Source organism: Phodopus roborovskii, unplaced genomic scaffold (assembly GCF_943737965.1).
Source record: "Phodopus roborovskii unplaced genomic scaffold, PHOROB, whole genome shotgun sequence".
Classification (NCBI taxonomy): Eukaryota; Metazoa; Chordata; class Mammalia; order Rodentia; family Cricetidae; genus Phodopus; species Phodopus roborovskii.
In genome coordinates, this window is record NW_026126549.1 from 13677824 (window position 1) to 13696078 (window position 18255).

The 18255-nt window shown below is 37.2% G+C and overlaps 1 protein-coding gene across 1 annotated transcript in view; it reads left to right on the forward strand.

Annotated features, from left to right (window-relative positions):
* Snx2 (sorting nexin 2) overlaps window positions 1–16653 on the forward strand; it is a 39993-nt gene extending 23340 nt beyond the window's left edge. Inside the window, exons 8-15 of the mRNA XM_051201180.1 lie at window positions 5007–5082; window positions 5780–5893; window positions 6157–6250; window positions 8314–8519; window positions 13288–13431; window positions 15081–15165; window positions 15271–15338; window positions 16198–16653. Coding sequence (XP_051057137.1) covers window positions 5007–5082; window positions 5780–5893; window positions 6157–6250; window positions 8314–8519; window positions 13288–13431; window positions 15081–15165; window positions 15271–15272 — 721 coding nt within the window. The 3' untranslated portion in view covers window positions 15273–15338; window positions 16198–16653. The remainder of the gene's footprint in view (window positions 1–5006; window positions 5083–5779; window positions 5894–6156; window positions 6251–8313; window positions 8520–13287; window positions 13432–15080; window positions 15166–15270; window positions 15339–16197) is intronic.
* Window positions 16654–18255: the final 1602 nt, after the last annotated feature.

The window sequence follows — 18255 nt, forward strand, 5'->3', positions numbered from 1 at the left end:
AAAAGTTTGGCATGCTGGCTTAGACATTATGATTTGTTGTGCCAACGTGGAATTTGATGCTTTAGTGTCCTTCTAGTTTGACTGTATCATATAGTCCATTAAGGTAGCTTCATGTGTCTTTTAATTTCAGTAGTCCCTTAAAAGTCTCATTTGACTATCTGAAAATTAATTCCTAAATTAGCATACAAAGTAGGTATCATGTCATTTCATGAGTTGTCATACTTTGCCCTAATTCATCCCCTTTGTACATGCAGTCACTTTCTTTACTGATAAATGTGACTTGTTGAATGCTACCTTAAGTGTAATTAATTGATTTATAGAATAGATGAAGTGGAAGTGATTTCAGTTTAACTGTTTTGCCTGGACCAGTGAGATGGCTCAGCAGATAAAGGTGCTTGCTATGTAAGCCTTGCAATCCGAGTTCAGTCCTTTGGAACCCACATAAATGTGGACTGAGAGAACCAGTTCTACAAAGTGGTCCTCTCATCTCCATGTGTTTGTCATACACTTGTATGCTTGACTAAAATCACAATAACAAAACTTTTTTTATAAAATTAGAAAGAGAAAGTAGTTAAGTATCCAAACATCCCTTCTGTCATATTCAGGAAAGTAAGCAGAGAATACTTTCATTAAGAGTATAATAGGTGGGCATTCATATTTGTAATTCTACTTGGGAGTCTGAGTGAGGCAGGAGGATTGCTACATCTTTGATGCCAGCCTAGGCTGTATGGAAAAAATTGGGTTTGGGGGTGGGGGCAAAAGGCAAGCAAGTATATCTTAAGCCAGACAGACACAAAGACATTCAAAGAGGTTTGATTTAGAATGACTTTGCATTTGAAATCTGCCCTGTACTGCAATATTTATGTGACCTTGGTCAAGAAGTAACTTCAGTGTATAGTTATCTTTAAATGAATTGGTTAAGATCAGTGTTCATTTCAAGCACCTAAAAAAACTTCATTTTCAAGACCCAAACAGTTAAGATGATTAATCCTACTCTCCAACATCAAGGAATTTGGAGGTCAGTCACTGCCCAGGGTGATCTGATTTACCAGGAAGTTCTGTTGCTTGTTTCTGAAGCCTGGACTCAAGTCTAGTGGCTACAGTCCAGAGACAATTAGCTACAGATTCTCCTAATGGGCTCCCTGATTCCATCCTTGACACAATTCTTTCTTTTCCTTTTTTTCCTTTTTTTTTTTTTTTTAATACTGCATGTATAGAAACACAACTTGGGCTGGATGTAGTTTCAAAAGCCTATAGTCACTGCACCTGGGAGGTAGAGAGAGATCAAGAGTACAAGGTCACTCTCAGGTACAGAATTTGAGGCCAGCCTGCCTACATGAGACGGTTGGTTTCACAACAAACAAAACCACCCTATGGCAGATTGCACAATCTAATGTCAGCAAAACCAAAGCTCTTCACAATGATTGCAAATCCCTACCTGACCTGCACTGTTCATTATTGTGTTACCTGTATTTTCCATGTCTCTTTGTCACCCACTTTGCTCTGAGCAACAATGACCCTTTTGTTTTGAATTTCAGGCATTTCTAACTTTTACCCACCTAAATCTCATTATCCTTTCAAGTTTAAATGTTCAAGAAAAGCCTGTTCTGACACCTGGCTTCACTGTAACCTCTCTAAATTGACATGACCACATCTTAAGTACTTGGTGCCCATGTGTGGGGGGACCCCATTCTTTTCTCACAGGACTTGCCACTTTGTCCCATATTATATATTATGTGATTTATATGATTGTTATGTTTATAGCACATCATCTGTCTTCTGATAACAACTGTAAATTCCATGAAGGATTTTAACTATACATCTTAAAGATTTTATGTAGCCATCTTTGTTTTGTCTTCACATGCAAGTAGAAACTGGAAAGCCCAAATGATTCTTTTCAACTCATTCTGCTTAAAGCAGATCTGAGTTGCTGCTGGCCACCTCTTAGGAGTGTGGTGCTAGCTAGCATCAACTTCAGTTGGCTTTTATACTCACTTCTTTTTGTGAGATTGCCTGGTTTTCTTTCTTCAGTTTGTTTTTGTATCATATTCTTTTTCTGTTTGTATCTTATTTTTTCTTTTCCCTTGAACTTGGGTTTCACTATGCTCTCCCTAAGTTTTCCTGTGTTTATATTCATTGTTTAAAACCTTGTTCTTAATTTTAACATTGTAAAAGGCACTATCTTTTATTTACTTATTTACTTCCCTATAGCCCTTAAGAAAAAAGTTTTATGTATTTTTCTCAAATATTATTTCCTGAAATTAATTCCTCAGAAAACTTTCATGTGCCAGGATAAAAATGAAATCCACTGTCAACTGAATTTTGGTAACAGAATTTAGCAAGGTAAAAAAAGTTAAATCTTGCCAAGTGTGTTTAATCCCAGCCCTCCGGAAGCTAAGCCAGGTGGATCTCTGAGTTCAAGGATAGCCTAGACTACATATCGAATTACAGATCAGCCGAAGCTATATAATGAGACCCTATTCTAAAAACAAACAAAACAATTAAGTCTCCTAAGACTTATGTATTATATTGCAGTGTCAGTTTAATACTATTGAGTGATTCTTAAAGGAATAGTGGGCTGGTGAGATGGCTCTGCAGGTAAAGCTAATAGCCACCAAGCCTGACAACCTGAGATTGGTCTTCAGAATTCACATGATAGAAGGATAAAACTGACTCCAGCAAGTTGTCCTTGTCCTCTGACATTTGCACATGTGTTCCCTACTCCCCAGATGACTTTTTTTTAAAAGAAGAAAGTACATATATGATATGTCTCAAACTTTCCTAATTATAGATTAGTCCTTTTATTACTGTTTGAGGCTTGTAAACTATGAAATGTGCTTTGGAAAGTTGTTTTAGAGTGTAAGTAGTGGTAGGTATTTTTATTTAGGCTTAAAATATAGAATGTTTGCCACTTTCTTTTCTTTTTGAAGCAGGGTCTCACTATGTAGGCCAGGCTGGCCATTTGGCCACTTTCAAAATGCTGCAGATTAATTACACTTGCTGCCACACTTGGCTGGAATGCTTTGTAGAGATTGAGTGCTGCATGTCTTGTCATTGTACGTGAGCACCTACTGTTTTCCGGCACTGAGATCAACAATCTATACAGACTGCTTCATGTAGTGTGAGTCTAAATTGAATAACTTTATCAATAGTATTAAGATAATTTTGTTGTTAAAATTGTGAGTCAGAGTCTTATATAAAAATAACATTTAAAACTTTAACTCCAAGCCTTCTTATTTTATGTTTTAAACTAATTAATTTAAATTTTATTTGTAATGTATACGGGTGTTTTGCCTGCACGTATGTTTGTACATCATATGTGTGTGTGTGTGTAGTACTAGCTGATGTCAGAAGAGAGTATTAGATACTCTGGAGCTGGAGTTCCAGGTGGTTGTGAGCTACAGTGTGTGTGCTAGGAATTGACCCAGCTCCTTTGGAAAAGCAACCAGTGCTCTTAATTGCTGAGGTATCTCTCCAGGCCCAACTCTAAGCATGTTTTATAACTCTGTGTGTGTGTGTGTGTGTGTGTGTGTGTGTGTGTGTGTGTGTGTGTGTGTGTGTGTGTGTGTGTGTGTGTCTGTTTAGAGGTTGAGATATCAGGTATCTTCCTAAACCACACTCTACCTTAATTTTTTGAGACAGGGTCTCTCACTGATCCTGGAGTGCCTGGCCAGCAAGCCCTGAAGATTTTGAAATAAAATAGAAACATTACTATAATATAGGGAAACTTTATTTTAACTATATATGGATGTTTTGCCTACATGCAGTTCTGTGTGTACCTGGTACCTACAGAGGCCAGAAGAGAGTGTTGGATCTCCTATAACTGGAGACACAGACAGTTGTCAGCTGCCATGTGGGTGCTAGGAATTGAACCCAGGTCCTCTGGAAGAGCAGCCAGTGCTCTTTTAACTTCTGAGTCATCATCTAGCCTGGAGCAAAACATGTGTAACAAAATTGGATTAGATAAGTGAAAATCAACTGGTTAACCTTTTTCATTTCTGTGAAATCATGATTGCTAATGTACTATGGATGGCAAGCAAATATAGGCTTTTCTAGGAAGAGAATGACTAAAATTGGGTTAGTTATTAAATAAAACCTTAAAAAATAGAGAAATTGCTATGCATAATAGTATATACCTATAACTCTAGCCCTTGGGAACTAACACAGGAAGATAGCAAATAGACCAGCCTGGACTACTTAATGAGAATTTGTCTCCCCCAAAAAGAGGAAACTATGAAGAAAATTTACTCTTCATCAAATCAGAACCAAGAACCAAAAGCTGATTGTTATTTAAATTTACCACCAAGCAGAATTATCGATAGGCAATTTCCTGATTTGGAGATAGTAGTAATTACACTTGATGACAAGAAAGTAGACATAGAGAGTCATGTTAACTTCTCTAAAATTGTAGCTGGAAACATATTAACTTTTCCCAAAGGCAAATTGTTACACAAGCTCATATACATCCTTTTGTAACTCAAATGTCACAGTGAGAAGTAAATAAATTATTTTGTCCCCACTTTCAAAAGGTGAGCAAAGGAGCTAGAGAGATAGCTCAAAGGTTAAGAGTACTCGATGCACTTGTGGAGGATGTGGGTTTGTTCCTAGTACTCACATGGTGTATCACAACTGCCTCTGAGTCCAGCATGGCCACCAGGCATGTATGTGGCACATGTAGGCACTTGGACGTATACATAATACACAGTATTTTTTTTAAAAAATGAGATTGGATCTCACATATAGACCTAGCTGGTCTAGAACTTGCTATGTTAGACTAGTCTGGCCTCAAACTCACAGCGATCCGCTTGCCTCTGCCTCCTAAGTGCTGGGATTAAGGTGTGTACCACTGTACCCTATTCAATTTATATAAAATTCTAACTAAATAGTAAGTGCAGACTAGTAAGAGATAGATTGAGGATACTTTTTACCTAGTTATGTTTATTCATTTGTTGAAACAGTTTAAAACTGTACTAAAATTGGATCCAATTCAACTCTTAAATATATAGGTATCTTCAGAGAACAGTAAAGCATCCGACCTTGCTACAGGATCCTGACTTAAGGCAGTTCTTGGAAAGCTCAGAGGTATCTCTCCTTTAAATTGACTCACTCACCTTTGTCATAACTAATACAAGAGTAGCTATTCAGTAAATGATTAGTTCAGTGAACACAGTAAGACTGTGTGTTGGGACTTTGGATTCTGCTGAACTAAATTACTATCAAACACCTTCAGTTAGTGATAGTTCCTTTCTTAAAAAGTTTGAACTGGATTTAATCAAATGATTATAAATATAAATAATTTTGCTGTTGCTGCCCTGATTGTTACTGCTGCAGATTTTTAAAAAGGCGTTACCTGAGTCTCAGAATTTTCTAGAAACTCACAAGCATAGCCCTAACAGAGCATGGGAGCGGGGAGGGGGGGGGGTTTCTTCAGGAGCGTCTTTGCTCACCAGCAGCTTGTTTGTGCTCAAAGACAGGTGGCCAGTAGTAAAGCTTAGCAATTTCTTAATGTATTTTGACGTTTGTTCTATCTAAATGTAAACGTGCAGAAGAAAAGCAAATGGAAAGTCTATTTTTTAAGTTTTCCTTTGAGAATGTACAAGTAGTGCATTTGAGAAATTAGATCTCACTGTTGAAATGTATGAGCATGAAGAAAATACAGCCTCTTTTCTCTTTTCTTCCCTCTCTTTTCTTTATTTTAGGAGGGGGATCCCTTTTGTGCCCAGTTAAATCTCTAGGCTTTTAACCGGTTTGTTTGCCCTTATTTGTCATTCAATTCCAGCTGCCGAGAGCAGTTAATACACAGGCTCTAAGTGGAGCAGGAATATTGAGGATGGTGAACAAGGCTGCCGACGCTGTCAACAAAATGACAATCAAGATGAATGAATCGGATGCTGTAAGAGCTGATTTTTCGACTTGAATAATGAAATGAATTAATGAGCCCAACAATTGCATTTTAAAGCTGTACAAGCAGAAAATAGGATATTAATTTGCTTATTGAGTTCAGTTCTCAGCTACATCAGTTGACCACCATGGTTATATATGGCTAATTTGCTGTTCTAAACCAAGGAAGGTAGCTTGCTATTGGTAACCTAATTTACAATGGTTCGTTTTTTCCTAAATTAGCTCCATTTCTCATTTTTTTTTTTTTTTCCTTAGTGGTTTGAAGAAAAGCAGCAACAATTTGAAAATCTTGACCAGCAACTTCGAAAACTTCATGCCAGTGTTGAAGCCTTGGTCTGTCATAGGAAAGGTTTGTTTGCCTTGTTAGGGTGGACCCTCTGCAGTGGCCATGGGGCGATAAGGCAGTAGTTGTAGAGAATAGTTTGGGTTGTGTGTGATGCACTAAGAGGCTGAAGCAGAGCTGCCGTGCATTTGAAACTAGCCCAGAGTACATAGTGAAACTGTCACAAGACAGAAGGAGAATACTGTTTCAATATAGTCAAAACTTTCTGCTATACTTTGAGCTAATTTCTAGTTTAAAATTAGAAAAACCAAAAGCTTATAAAACTTTTCATTTCAACCTTAGAATTATTACTCATCTGGTCAACTCTTGATACATTTATAATTTAACAGATAAGTAACTGATTATAATTTGAGATTTTAAAATTTGTATATAAGGCTCAGTTTTAACTCAGTGGTAGAGTGCTTGTCTAGCATACATTAGACCCTGATTTCAATTCTCTGAACCATGGGGGATTAAAAATTAATATCTATAGCTTTTCTTGAAGGTATTTGTATTATGCCTCTATTTCTTGAAAAACTCTGAACACATTTTTTGCTTATGTTTCCAAGTATTTAGGGGCTGGATATGTCCCCTACTTGGTAGTTGTTGGTGAACAAACAGAAGGCCCCATGTTTGAGCTCCAGCACCACATAAACCCGGCAGTCAGGGATTCAGGGTCAGCCTCTATATGTGAAGCGAAGGGCCAGCTTGGGCTAGAGAGACAGAAAAATATTACAAAGTCCAAACCATGTTATTTAAAACTAGGTTTGGGAGGAATAAAAAGTTGCTGGAAATTTTGAGTTGTAATTTTTTTTTTTAATTCACAAGGTTTTGGGTTGGATTTTTGTTTTTTGTTTTGCTTTAACTTTGGAGGTGGGGTAATTTTAGTGTTCAAGACTCTTCGTAATGGTTTTCTAAGATACTATGTGATGTTTAATAGATTTCATTAAGGTAACAGTAATAAAATTTATTTTTATTTTATGTGCATTGGTGTTTTGCCTACATGTTTGCTTGTGTGAGGGTGCCAGATCTCCTGGAACTGCAGTTATAGACAGTTTTGAGCTGCCATGTGGGTGCTGGGAATTGAACCTGGGTCCTCTGGAAGAGCAGCCAGTGCTCTTAACTTCGGAGCCATTTCTCCAGCACCCATATGATAGAGTAATGACACATTTTTCATAAAGTATAATTCTTAGTCATTGTTAGTAGCCTTTAAACACCTAAGTTTTCTTCGTTTGAAGTACTTGAACTGGCTATATTAAAAATAACCTAAAAATTCTGATTGGAGAAATTAAGTGTTTGAGGCCAGCCTGGACTAAATAATGAGTTCCAGGCCAGCTCTTGTCTTAAAAAAAAAAAAAAAAAAAAAGATTCAAAGAATCTAATTCTTAGCATCATTACACAAACAAACAAAAATGACTTAATTTGATATAAATTGTGTATTTACAAGTTTATCTAGTTTTTCTTTATGGGTAGATAATATTTTCATGAAAAATTGAGATGTTATTTTCAATGACAAATGTTTAAATGCCAAAGAGTATATTATAAATTAATTGTGATCTTTTAAAAAGTATTATACTTAATTATATGTACATGTGTGTACCCGTGTGTGGGTTTACAGCTTGGGCTCTCCAGAACAGCAGTATAGACTCTAACCATGGAACCATCTCTCCAGCCCCTTTAATTTTTATCTTCATGCTTCTTATATTAGAAACATACTTAGGTCTTTAATAGACTGCAAAAGAGATTAAATGAACACTTTGGGGTAAAAAAGGGAAGGAAGGCTGTTGAATTATTTAGACACAGTTCACCATCTGAAAACATGAGCTGTGATCTCTTTGGAGGTCTGTGGAGCTGTGCTGGGATTGGATGTAAACACAGGCCCTTGTTCATGCTGAGTTAGGGCTCTGCAGCCATGATTCCATACAGCAAAGGAGCTTCTCCTATTAACTGTCTCATATTAATTTAAGGTATTACTAAATTCTAATAAATAAAAGTAGAGAGAATGAGTATACTATTAAAATTTTACTAACAAATACTAAGTGATTTTTGTTGTTTTTTTGTTTGTTTGTTTTTGTTTTGTTAAATTTCAGAGCTTTCAGCCAACACAGCTGCCTTCGCTAAGAGTGCTGCCATGCTAGGTAACTCTGAGGACCACACTGCCCTGTCTAGAGCTTTGTCTCAGCTTGCAGAGGTTGAGGAGAAGATAGACCAGTTACATCAAGAACAAGCTTTTGCGGACTTTTACATGTTCTCAGAACTTCTTAGTGATTACATTCGGCTCATTGCTGCAGTAAAAGTAAGCCCTGTTTTACAAGCTTTCTTAACATTCTTTTCGCTTAAACCATTTGCTTTAGAATTTTAGACTAGACACAATAAGAATGGTCTGTAATACTACCACCTGGGTAGCAGATGCAGGAGGATCATATGTTCAGGGCCAGCCTGGTTTACATAGCAAATTCTAGGCCAATCTGGATTATATAGCAAAACACATACATACATACTCATACCCATGGGGGTAGGAAAAAATCAGGCACCCCGCCATGGTTTCCTCCTACATACAGATTTAAGTGATCAAATCCTACTGCACTACTACATAAGAAATAACTTAGGTGAGTACTTGTAAATAGCATTTTCTTCTCTTATGACATGTATAGTACAATAAAACAGTTTTTAAGAAGTCTATGAACTGGCCAGGCGGTGGTGGCGCATGTACTCGGGAGGCAGAGTCAGGCGGATCTCTGTGAGTTTGTGACCAGCCTGGTCTACAAGAGCTAGTTCCAAGACAGCCTCCAAAGCCACAGAGAGACTCTGTCTCATAAAACAAACAAACAAAGCCAAAACTGGAAGTCTTAAGGACGGACAGCTGGAGAGATGGCTCAGTTTTTGAATACTGGCTGCTCTTCCAGAAGACCTGAGTTCAATTCCCAGCATCCACGTGGCAGCTCACACCTGCCTGTAACTCCAGTTCCAAAGTTTCTGATACCCTCACATAGACATACATGTAAGCAAAACACCAATAATTTTGAAGGAAAAGAGGAGGGTGGGTGCTGGAGAGATGGTTCAGCCATTAAAGGCTAGGCTCAGAACTAAAAATATAAGAAGTCTAAGGACTGCCAAAAAAGAAGTAAAAACAGTATGCATTTATTTTCATATTCATATTAAAAATTGTAACTACATACATTTATTTGCTCATCCTAGCAGTAACTGAAGTTGCCTATCGGTTCTGTTCTTGTTAGTAAAGCTTGCTAAACAGTAAGAAATAAAACAGGATAAAAGCCAAGCTGTGGTGATGCCTTTAATCAGAGGCTGGCCAATCCCTATGAGTTCAAGACCAGCATGGTCTGCAGGTAGGGAGGGGGGAGGAGAAATAGGAACGATGGTTACCTTAATGGTTCAATGGTTCAGGAGGTCTTTAGCATGAATTTGGATAATAAACGGATTTTCTGACTGTACACTCAAATGTGTAGTCACATATTTGTAGATGAAATGACACTAAGACCACAGGTTATATTATATAATACTAGATTTTAAAGAAACCTATTTCTGAATAGTTGCAGAAGGAATCTAGTTACAAATTGGTGTTCTGCAAATGCCTTCAGTATTCATACTCTCAAACTAGCTATCAGTCTGTCAGCATTTTTCAGAAGATATTTTGTGATGTCACAGTGTCATTAAGTTACTGTTATGGGTGAAAGTTGTAATGAGGAAGATCCAGCTATTTACCCTCTGCTTTACCTTGACTTCAAACATTGATAGAGCTAATGAGTCCACCTTCCTCTCCTTTCTTGGCACACTGCCTATCTATTGATGTTTTGTGAGCTAGCTTTTGAGGATTCAACACTTCCAAACAGTGCTTTGTTAGTGTTGACAAAAATTACCGAATTTATATACACCTATATAACCTCTTATGCTTCCAGTGAGTTTTTTCTTTTGTTTAGAGCTGTTACAGTTTTAGTGCATTCTTTATTGTATTAGGCAGTTTTTACTTTTATCGTTTTTTAAAATATATTTTTAACTTTATTTTATGTGCATTAATATGAAGTTGTCAGCTCTCCTGGAACTATAGATGCCATATGTGTGCTAGGAATTGAACCTGGGTCCTCTGGAAGATCAGCTAGTGCTCTTAACTGCTAAGCCATCTCTCCAGCCTAGCAGCTTTTATTTTTAACCTCATCTTGGCCTGGTTTTCAAGACCTGGTATTATTCTATTGTTGTTTGTGAGAGTATTATATAGCCAAGGCTGGCCTTGAACTCAGGATTCTTCTGACTTGACCTCCTGTGTACTCAGATTACAAGCATGCACCACCAGATGGTGATTCCTATTTCTGTCTCATCATGTGTTGACTATCTTTAAAGAGATGTAAGAGCTGTTATTTAAAACAAACAAATCCCCCAAAAGGGGGGCTGGAGAGATGGTTCTCAGTTAAGAGCACTTCCAGGGGAACAGAGTTCAATGCCTAGCAGCACCTATACTGGATGGTTCACAGCTGCCTGTCTCACACCCAGCTTCAGGGATCAGATGCCTTCCCTCTTCTGGCCTCCACAGATGCTCCTACACACATATCACATGTACAGAAGTTAATGTTACATCTTTAGCAACAAAATAAAAATGCTTAAGAAAAGACACCTGTGGATCAAAGATGGAAGCTAACAGTGTCTTTGAGAATATGCTGAGAAGAGCTTCCCAGGGTAGGCCTGCCTGTAGTGACCCCTAGGGAAAAAGCTTTCTTCCCGTGCCTGAAATCTTGTTAGGTTTTTACATTTTTTGAAATTAGTTACATCCATGTTTTCCAAAATGTTCTAGAGAATACTGGCATCAAAAGATGTGCCACAATCAGCAGAGCATGGGAAGAGTTACTTAACTTTGTTTAATCCAGGAGTACCTAAATTTATATGAAAAAATTTTTTATTCATACAAAAACTCTTTTCCATTTAATGTATCAAAGGACTGCTGAGAAGTGCTGAAGGTAGACTAAGAGAGTCACAGATCTGTGGTTAGGTTTTGTGAAGACAGAAAAGCTCTTCAGGTCAGCTTCTACTAAAATGTTGATCAGGTCAGCTGCCTGAGGGAGGGTAAGAGATCAGAGTCATAAAAACCAGTGACAGGCAAGAGTTAGACACACAGCACTATTCAGATAACCAAAAGGGCACATTGCCCTCTCCGAAGCCAAGACTAGCTACACATGTACATGACACTAATTTTTATTCCAATCCCTACTTGTTTTGTCCTTTTGTCAGTACATCCCCCAGGTCCCTCTCTTCTCTCTTTCTCAAAGAGGAGCATACTGTTCTTGGCCTGCATCTTACACTCAGTCCGTTTTAGAGCACTCTCCAGATAAACATTCATAGATATGTCATTTATTTATTTTTGGGGTTTGAGACATATCAGGCTTGCCTAGAAACCATATAACCATGGTTGAAAGCTTCCTGCCTCCTGTTGTGATTACAAGTGTGTGTCATTACATCTGCTTAAATAGTGCTGGAACTAAAAGCCATGGCATATTCAAGCAATTCAAGCTTAATTTTATAAGGTGTTTTGACAAAAAAAGTAGAATTATTTTATTCAACTACCATATGTTCCTTTTGTCTGCCTAATGATGGCTTTTCTGTTTACAGTCAGATTGCTACCTTACTTCTTCCCTTCTTTGTGTTTCTTTTTTATATTTTTAAGACTTATTGATTTTTCCAGGCAGTGGAGGCACATGCCTTTAATCCCAGCACTCAGTAGGCAGAGGAAAGTGGATCTTTGTGAATTCAAGGCTAGCCTGGTCTACAGAGTGAGTTTCAGGACAGCAAGAGCAAAACAGAGAAACTGTGTCTCAAAAAAAAAAAAAAAAAAAAAAAAAAACAAATAAACAAATTGTACTGTACAAAAGAGGCACTTCCTAGATACAAAGTCAGGCTTATCAGGCTTGAACTGAGTAAGATTTGTGCTTCTTTAGGGCCCAGTCCCTGATGTTCTGTTGTTTTGTTTTTCTGAGGTAGGATCAAGGCTAAGGTAGCCTTGAATTCATGATTCTTACCAGTTATTGGCATTACAGGCATGAACCACAATACCCAACTATTTGTTGCGTCTTGATTAAAATATGCTTTAAAATTAAAATATCTCTGGTATAGTGCCTTTTGATTCATCTAGTTTGTTAATATTTGGCTCATTTGCTGAGTTAGTAAATATTTATAATTATGTTAACATCCAGTGTCAAGCTAGAAAAAGAATTCATAGTGGGTTTTCCCATCCTGCCCCATCTTGTCCCATTTCTTTTTGTTCACACCCTAGTTGCTCTCACTCACTTCTTCATTCACTTGCCTTACTCTGACTACCCCTTGAAAATAGGTGTGGATTTGGTTGACTTGTTGTGGTAGAGCCTCTGTCAGTTTCTTCATTTAGTTCTGCCTTCTGGTTGTATTCTTTGTCCCTTTTCACCATGTGCAGGACTTACATCTTCCCCGTTTTATTAGGCCTTACCTTTGCTATGTATTGTTTGCTTTTTTTTCTATTAGTCATCTATGACATTTGTACTTCACTTCCTGTTACTGGAGATCTCCCCTCCTCTCGTGTGTGTGTGTGTGTGTGTGTGTGTGTGTGTGTGTGTGTGTGTGTGTGTGAGAGAGAGAGAGAGAGAGAGAGAGAGAGAGAGAGAGAGAGACTATGTCTCACTGTGTAGACCTGGCTTGTTTAGAACTCACCATATAAACCAAGCTGGTCACAAACTTAGCCACAGTCCTTCTCCCTCTGTTTCATGGTACTGGGATTACAGGGGTAGGGCTGGCCTGGCCCATTTTATGTTTTCAGTTTCTGGTTTTTCAATATTTAAATCTTTTCTGTGTATTGTTCAATAGAAGAACTTCTAATGTATATCAGGTTTTTTTCATTAAATATATCTTTTTTAGGCCATACAACTCTTTTACATCTTATTGCAAGCCACATTTAAAATCCTAAAAGCTAGTGAAATTGCTATTGGCATGCATATTTTCATTTTCTTTATAGATTTTAGTATATACTTACATTGTAATGAAAGTATTTTTACACTGTTGCTTAATAGCCTTATGCCATTGACTTACAGGGTGTGTTTGATCATCGGATGAAATGCTGGCAGAAATGGGAAGATGCTCAAATCACTTTGCTCAAAAAACGTGAAACTGAGGCAAAAATGATGGTGGCAAACAAACCAGATAAAATTCAACAAGCTAAAAATGAAATAAGAGAGGTAATTAAGAATGCTTTCTCTACTCAGATTTTTCATGTCATTCATATATGCATAATTTTTCATATTTTTTTCTGAATCATTCAGCACTTAGCTATTTCTCCATAAATTTTTATGAGTTGTGTGAGTTAGTTAGAAGCCTTTAACATTTTTATCATCATCCCAGTCTCCAGGGCCCTCTGTTACCTCTCATAACTGTGAAATGAGTGAGGAAGCATGCAAGGAAGCAATCTAAGGTTAACCTTTGTACGTTTCTTTTCAAATAGTTTAGGCTTCAGATGGTTACTCATTTTGTGTCTAAAATGGTTTTAAAGGTATACTTACCCACATTTAGTTCTCTGGGCAATATTATACCCCATATATATGTATTATATATGGTATTTTAATAAATTTGTATAAGTTTATTATAATTTATACACTTTTTTTGCCATGCTTCAATAAGGAAATTGAAGAGGTAGGACAACCTTTATATTACTACAAATAAGTACACCTGCTCTTTGCAGAGTATGGGCCAGTGTTTTGGTTACATAGTGGAAAATACCATTTCATTGCTTAAATTTTTATTTTAGCTATTTCATTGGTCACTAGTCACATTTTGTTGTTACCATATTGAATTTAATGATTATTGATGAGTCTTCAGTAGACAATAAATAGTTCCACTTTAAAAAAATCTAGTCATTTTATCATTACAAAAACTTTTTTGAAGTGTTTGTCATATGCCAAAGTATTTCCATGACCATATGAATTGTGATAAACATGTATTATTGGAATTAGTATTGTTGGTATATTTGAAATGTATAGAAATTGAACTGTAGGACTTTAAATTTATTTGATAGTGAACTTTATACTCAAAATCCCTCCAGATATGTATAATGGGCATTCGTAAGGTAGTTCTTTCATTGTTAGTTTTGAGATGGTATCTAACCATGTTAGATGGAGTTTAACATTAGGCCGGCCTAGAATTCACAGTCCTCTTTCTCAGTGTTAGAATTATAGGCAAGAGCTACCATGTCTGGCAGTAAATTATAGTTCATTAAATATTGGATTATCCTAATCTTAAATGTAGCAGTGAACTATTAATGGAACTTAAGCTAACATGTGTTTCTACCACGAGGAAGTAAAATGCACGTGTGTGTGTGTGTGTGTGTGTGTGTGTGTGTGTGTGTGTGATGCATGTATGCATATGTAATGTGTGTGGACATATGTGTATGTGCATGGACATATATGTGTGTACATGCATGTGGAAGCCAGAGTATCATGTTCAGGTGTCTTACTCCATCATTCTCCACCTTATGTATTGAGTCACACTATTTCACTTGAACCAGAACTTGGTGATTTGGTTTGCCTAGCTAGCCAACTTTCCCCAAGGTTTTTCAGTCTCTGCGTGCAGGGTGTTAGGACTATAGGCAAGCTGCCATGCCCACCCAGCATCTATGTGGGTGCTAGAGATCTCATTCTGATTTCCATGCTTACCCAGCAGTGCTTTACCCATCAAGCTGTCCTCAACCACTGAATTATGTTAGATTGGGTTTTCTAATATTGAGCTTTCTTGGTTCTTTTAGGTATTTTGGCTAAATTAAATGAGTAATCATGACAGTACAATATTGTTTCCAGGCAAAAATAAGCATTTTCCCTCTGTTTGTTTTCATTAGTGGGAGGCGAAAGTACAACAAGGAGAGAGAGATTTTGAGCAGATCTCTAAAACAATTCGAAAAGAAGTGGGAAGATTTGAGGCATGTATCTTAATTCTGTACTTTCCTTAATTTTGCTACAGCTCTGTGGTAAAATTAAGTTTAATTTTCTACTAATGTCCTTTTTAATGTATTGTACTTTAACAGAAAGAAAGAGTGAAAGATTTTAAATCTGTTATCATCAAGTACTTGGAGTCATTAGTACAAACACAGCAACAGGTAAGCTCCTTTTCCTTATAGTTTCTAAGGTTTCTCTTAGAGTTATTTTAAAGATGATTAATAGGCTTTTAACCTAGAGGAAAAATTACAAGTATACTGAGAAAAGCTGGAAAAAAAAGGGGGGGGGGCAAATGCTAAAGTAATTGGAAACTGTCTTAGATCTATTTGCCTGTACTGAATAATACACAGAGGTACACTATTCCCAAAACTAGGCCCTAAAAGGTCACAGAGTGGCTGGAGAGGTATATAAGCAGTTAAAGAATACTTCCTGTTCTTAGAGGGAACCCAGTTTCAATTCCCAGCACCTACATAGCAGTCACATCCAGTTCCAGTGGATCTAACACCTCTGGCCTCCCAGAACACATGTGATGTGTACATGTGGTACACATGCATTCATACCACACACCTACTCATGGAGTTGTACATTCTGGTTTGGAGATAGTCTCTGTATATACCTCAGGGTAGCCTGCAAATTGATGTCCTTCTGCCTCAGCCTGCCTAGTACTCACAAAGTCAAGGCCAGACAGTTCTACACAGTAGGGAGAACCTATCTGAAAAAGTCATTGAAAACAAAGCAAAACCCACACACAGGCAAGATGTGGTCCTCCACGTATAATTCCAGCACTGGGGTGGCTCAGGCATGAAAACCTGAAACTTAAGGCCAGTCTGAGTTAACTGTGAGACCGTTTCCCAAACAAGTAAGAAAAAGAAGGTGATCCCCATAAGTTCATACAGTTATATGTATAAGTTTTAAAAGACTAAATTAGAGTTAGCTGTTTATGTATATACTTTTTAAAAAGGATATATGCATTCAAATGACAAAAACGTAATGAAAATATCTTTTTATTATCGCCCACAGCTGATAAAGTACTGGGAGGCATTCCTACCTGAAGCCAAAGCCATTGCCTAGCAATAATGTTATAAGGAGACATTGGATTCCTCTGTGAGATCATCTAGAAACCATCTAAATAAACCACTATATATTTTATGAATTACATGTGGTTTTTTTATATATAAAAACATATGCTCTGACATTTTATTACAAGCTGCATGTCCTGACCCTCTTTGAATTAAGTGGACTGTGGCATGACATTCTGCAATATTTTGCTGAATTGAACACTATTGTGTCTTAAATAATTGCACTAAAAAGTGCACCGCAAGGCCAGAAATTTTACAATCTTGTCTTTTATGTTCTGTAGTATGTTTACCCTCATTATGAAGCAAATTAGCAAATGCATTGATTAATGTTCACTTATACATTCCTGTACAGAAATTATGATTTTGTGATTAAAGTAATAAAATATTACTTGTGAAATATTAGTAATAAATTATTTGAGTATATAAACATGTTAGGGATCTTTTTAATAGGAAGAAATACTTCTAAATGTATATAGTTAATACTGTCATTCCTTAAATGCTTTAATTGATAGGAAATGTCAAGTTCTTATATTGAATAGCTAAATGAAACTTACAAATTGTCTTATAAAACCACCATAAATCAGGGAACAGTTATCTTGGTCATTTTAGGTAAAGAAGAGAATATTATCAATGACCAGTTTAAGAGTTAGAAGAGGTTGGGCATGCCATCGTGCCTGTAATCACAGTACTTGGGAAAGCTGGAATAAATGGATCATTGCAAGTTCGAGGCTAGACTGAGCTAGAGAGTCAAAACAAACAAAGGATAGTGTTTGTGTTTCAGTCATGTGTCATGGATTTCTTTTTCTTTAGCTCATCTTGTTATCTTCAAATGTTTTATTGTTGCTTCTATTTCTATTTTAAACTAAAAGCAGGTCATCTGTAGCCATGATTGACAAGGAATTGGTACCTTATTGAAACATCTGGGTTTAATGAGTAGCCAAGGACAGCAAAAACAACTTTGAAGGAAAATGAAACATACTGTGTCTTCGGCTGCCTTCTCACAGTTCTTGTGTGTCCTATTAGATGACTGATATGCAGTGCTTAATGATGATGAAATTAGAAGTTATACTGGCACCATTAATTTCCCCCCAATCGGGTAACAGCAATATACTGTTAAAGAGGTGTGTGAACGTGGCCAGTCAAACTGTATTCTTGGTCTTTGGCCATGTACAAAGCCAGGCTCTTAAGAGCATGGCATGAAGGAGAGGAGGGGTGCATGGAGAGAGGACAATGACACAATTCTTTGGGCTTCTCTAAGATTGCCTGTTCAATATATTGCTCATTTAGCTGATAATTGTCAACTCATCACAGGGTCTTGAAATGGTGAGCTTGTTTGCAGCATCTTCCAGCTAAACATTGAAGTGCCCTTTGACTCTCACTGCCTTGTGTTTGTTCAATGGTATTATTACAGGCACGTTGGGATAGTTAGCACTAGGGCTCCAAGCAGATCAGCAGACCACCACCCAGCCACTTTTCCATATGCTAAAGGACCGACCTGGGATTACTTATGCCATCATAACTGGGTTCTCTTGATTCTCTACTTGTTTGTGAAGAGTTGCATTCTGATCACATGCAGTGCCTTTGGCTCTCCTAATTTTTAGTTTTTACTAATTTTTCTTAAGCTGAGTGTGGTGGTATATACCTGTAATGCTACAACTTTGGAAACTATGCCAGGGGGCTTGGGACTTTGAGGTCAGCCTGGCTACAGAGAAAGACCTTATCTCAAAAACAACAGAAAAAAAAAAAAAAAAAAAACAAGTATTCTTACTAAAAACATCCATTTCTTTGAGTTGGACATGGTGGCACATATCTAATCCCAGCACTTGAGAGGCTGAGGCAGTGTCATGAGTTTGAGGATGGTCTTATCTACAAAATCTCTCACTTCCAACCCTCTATCCATCCCATCAAAAGTATGCACATAAAGGAAGTCTTTCTGGAACGACTTGACCACATCTACCTTGTGTTTTACTGGGTATATGAAGTGTCTCACCATGTCCTG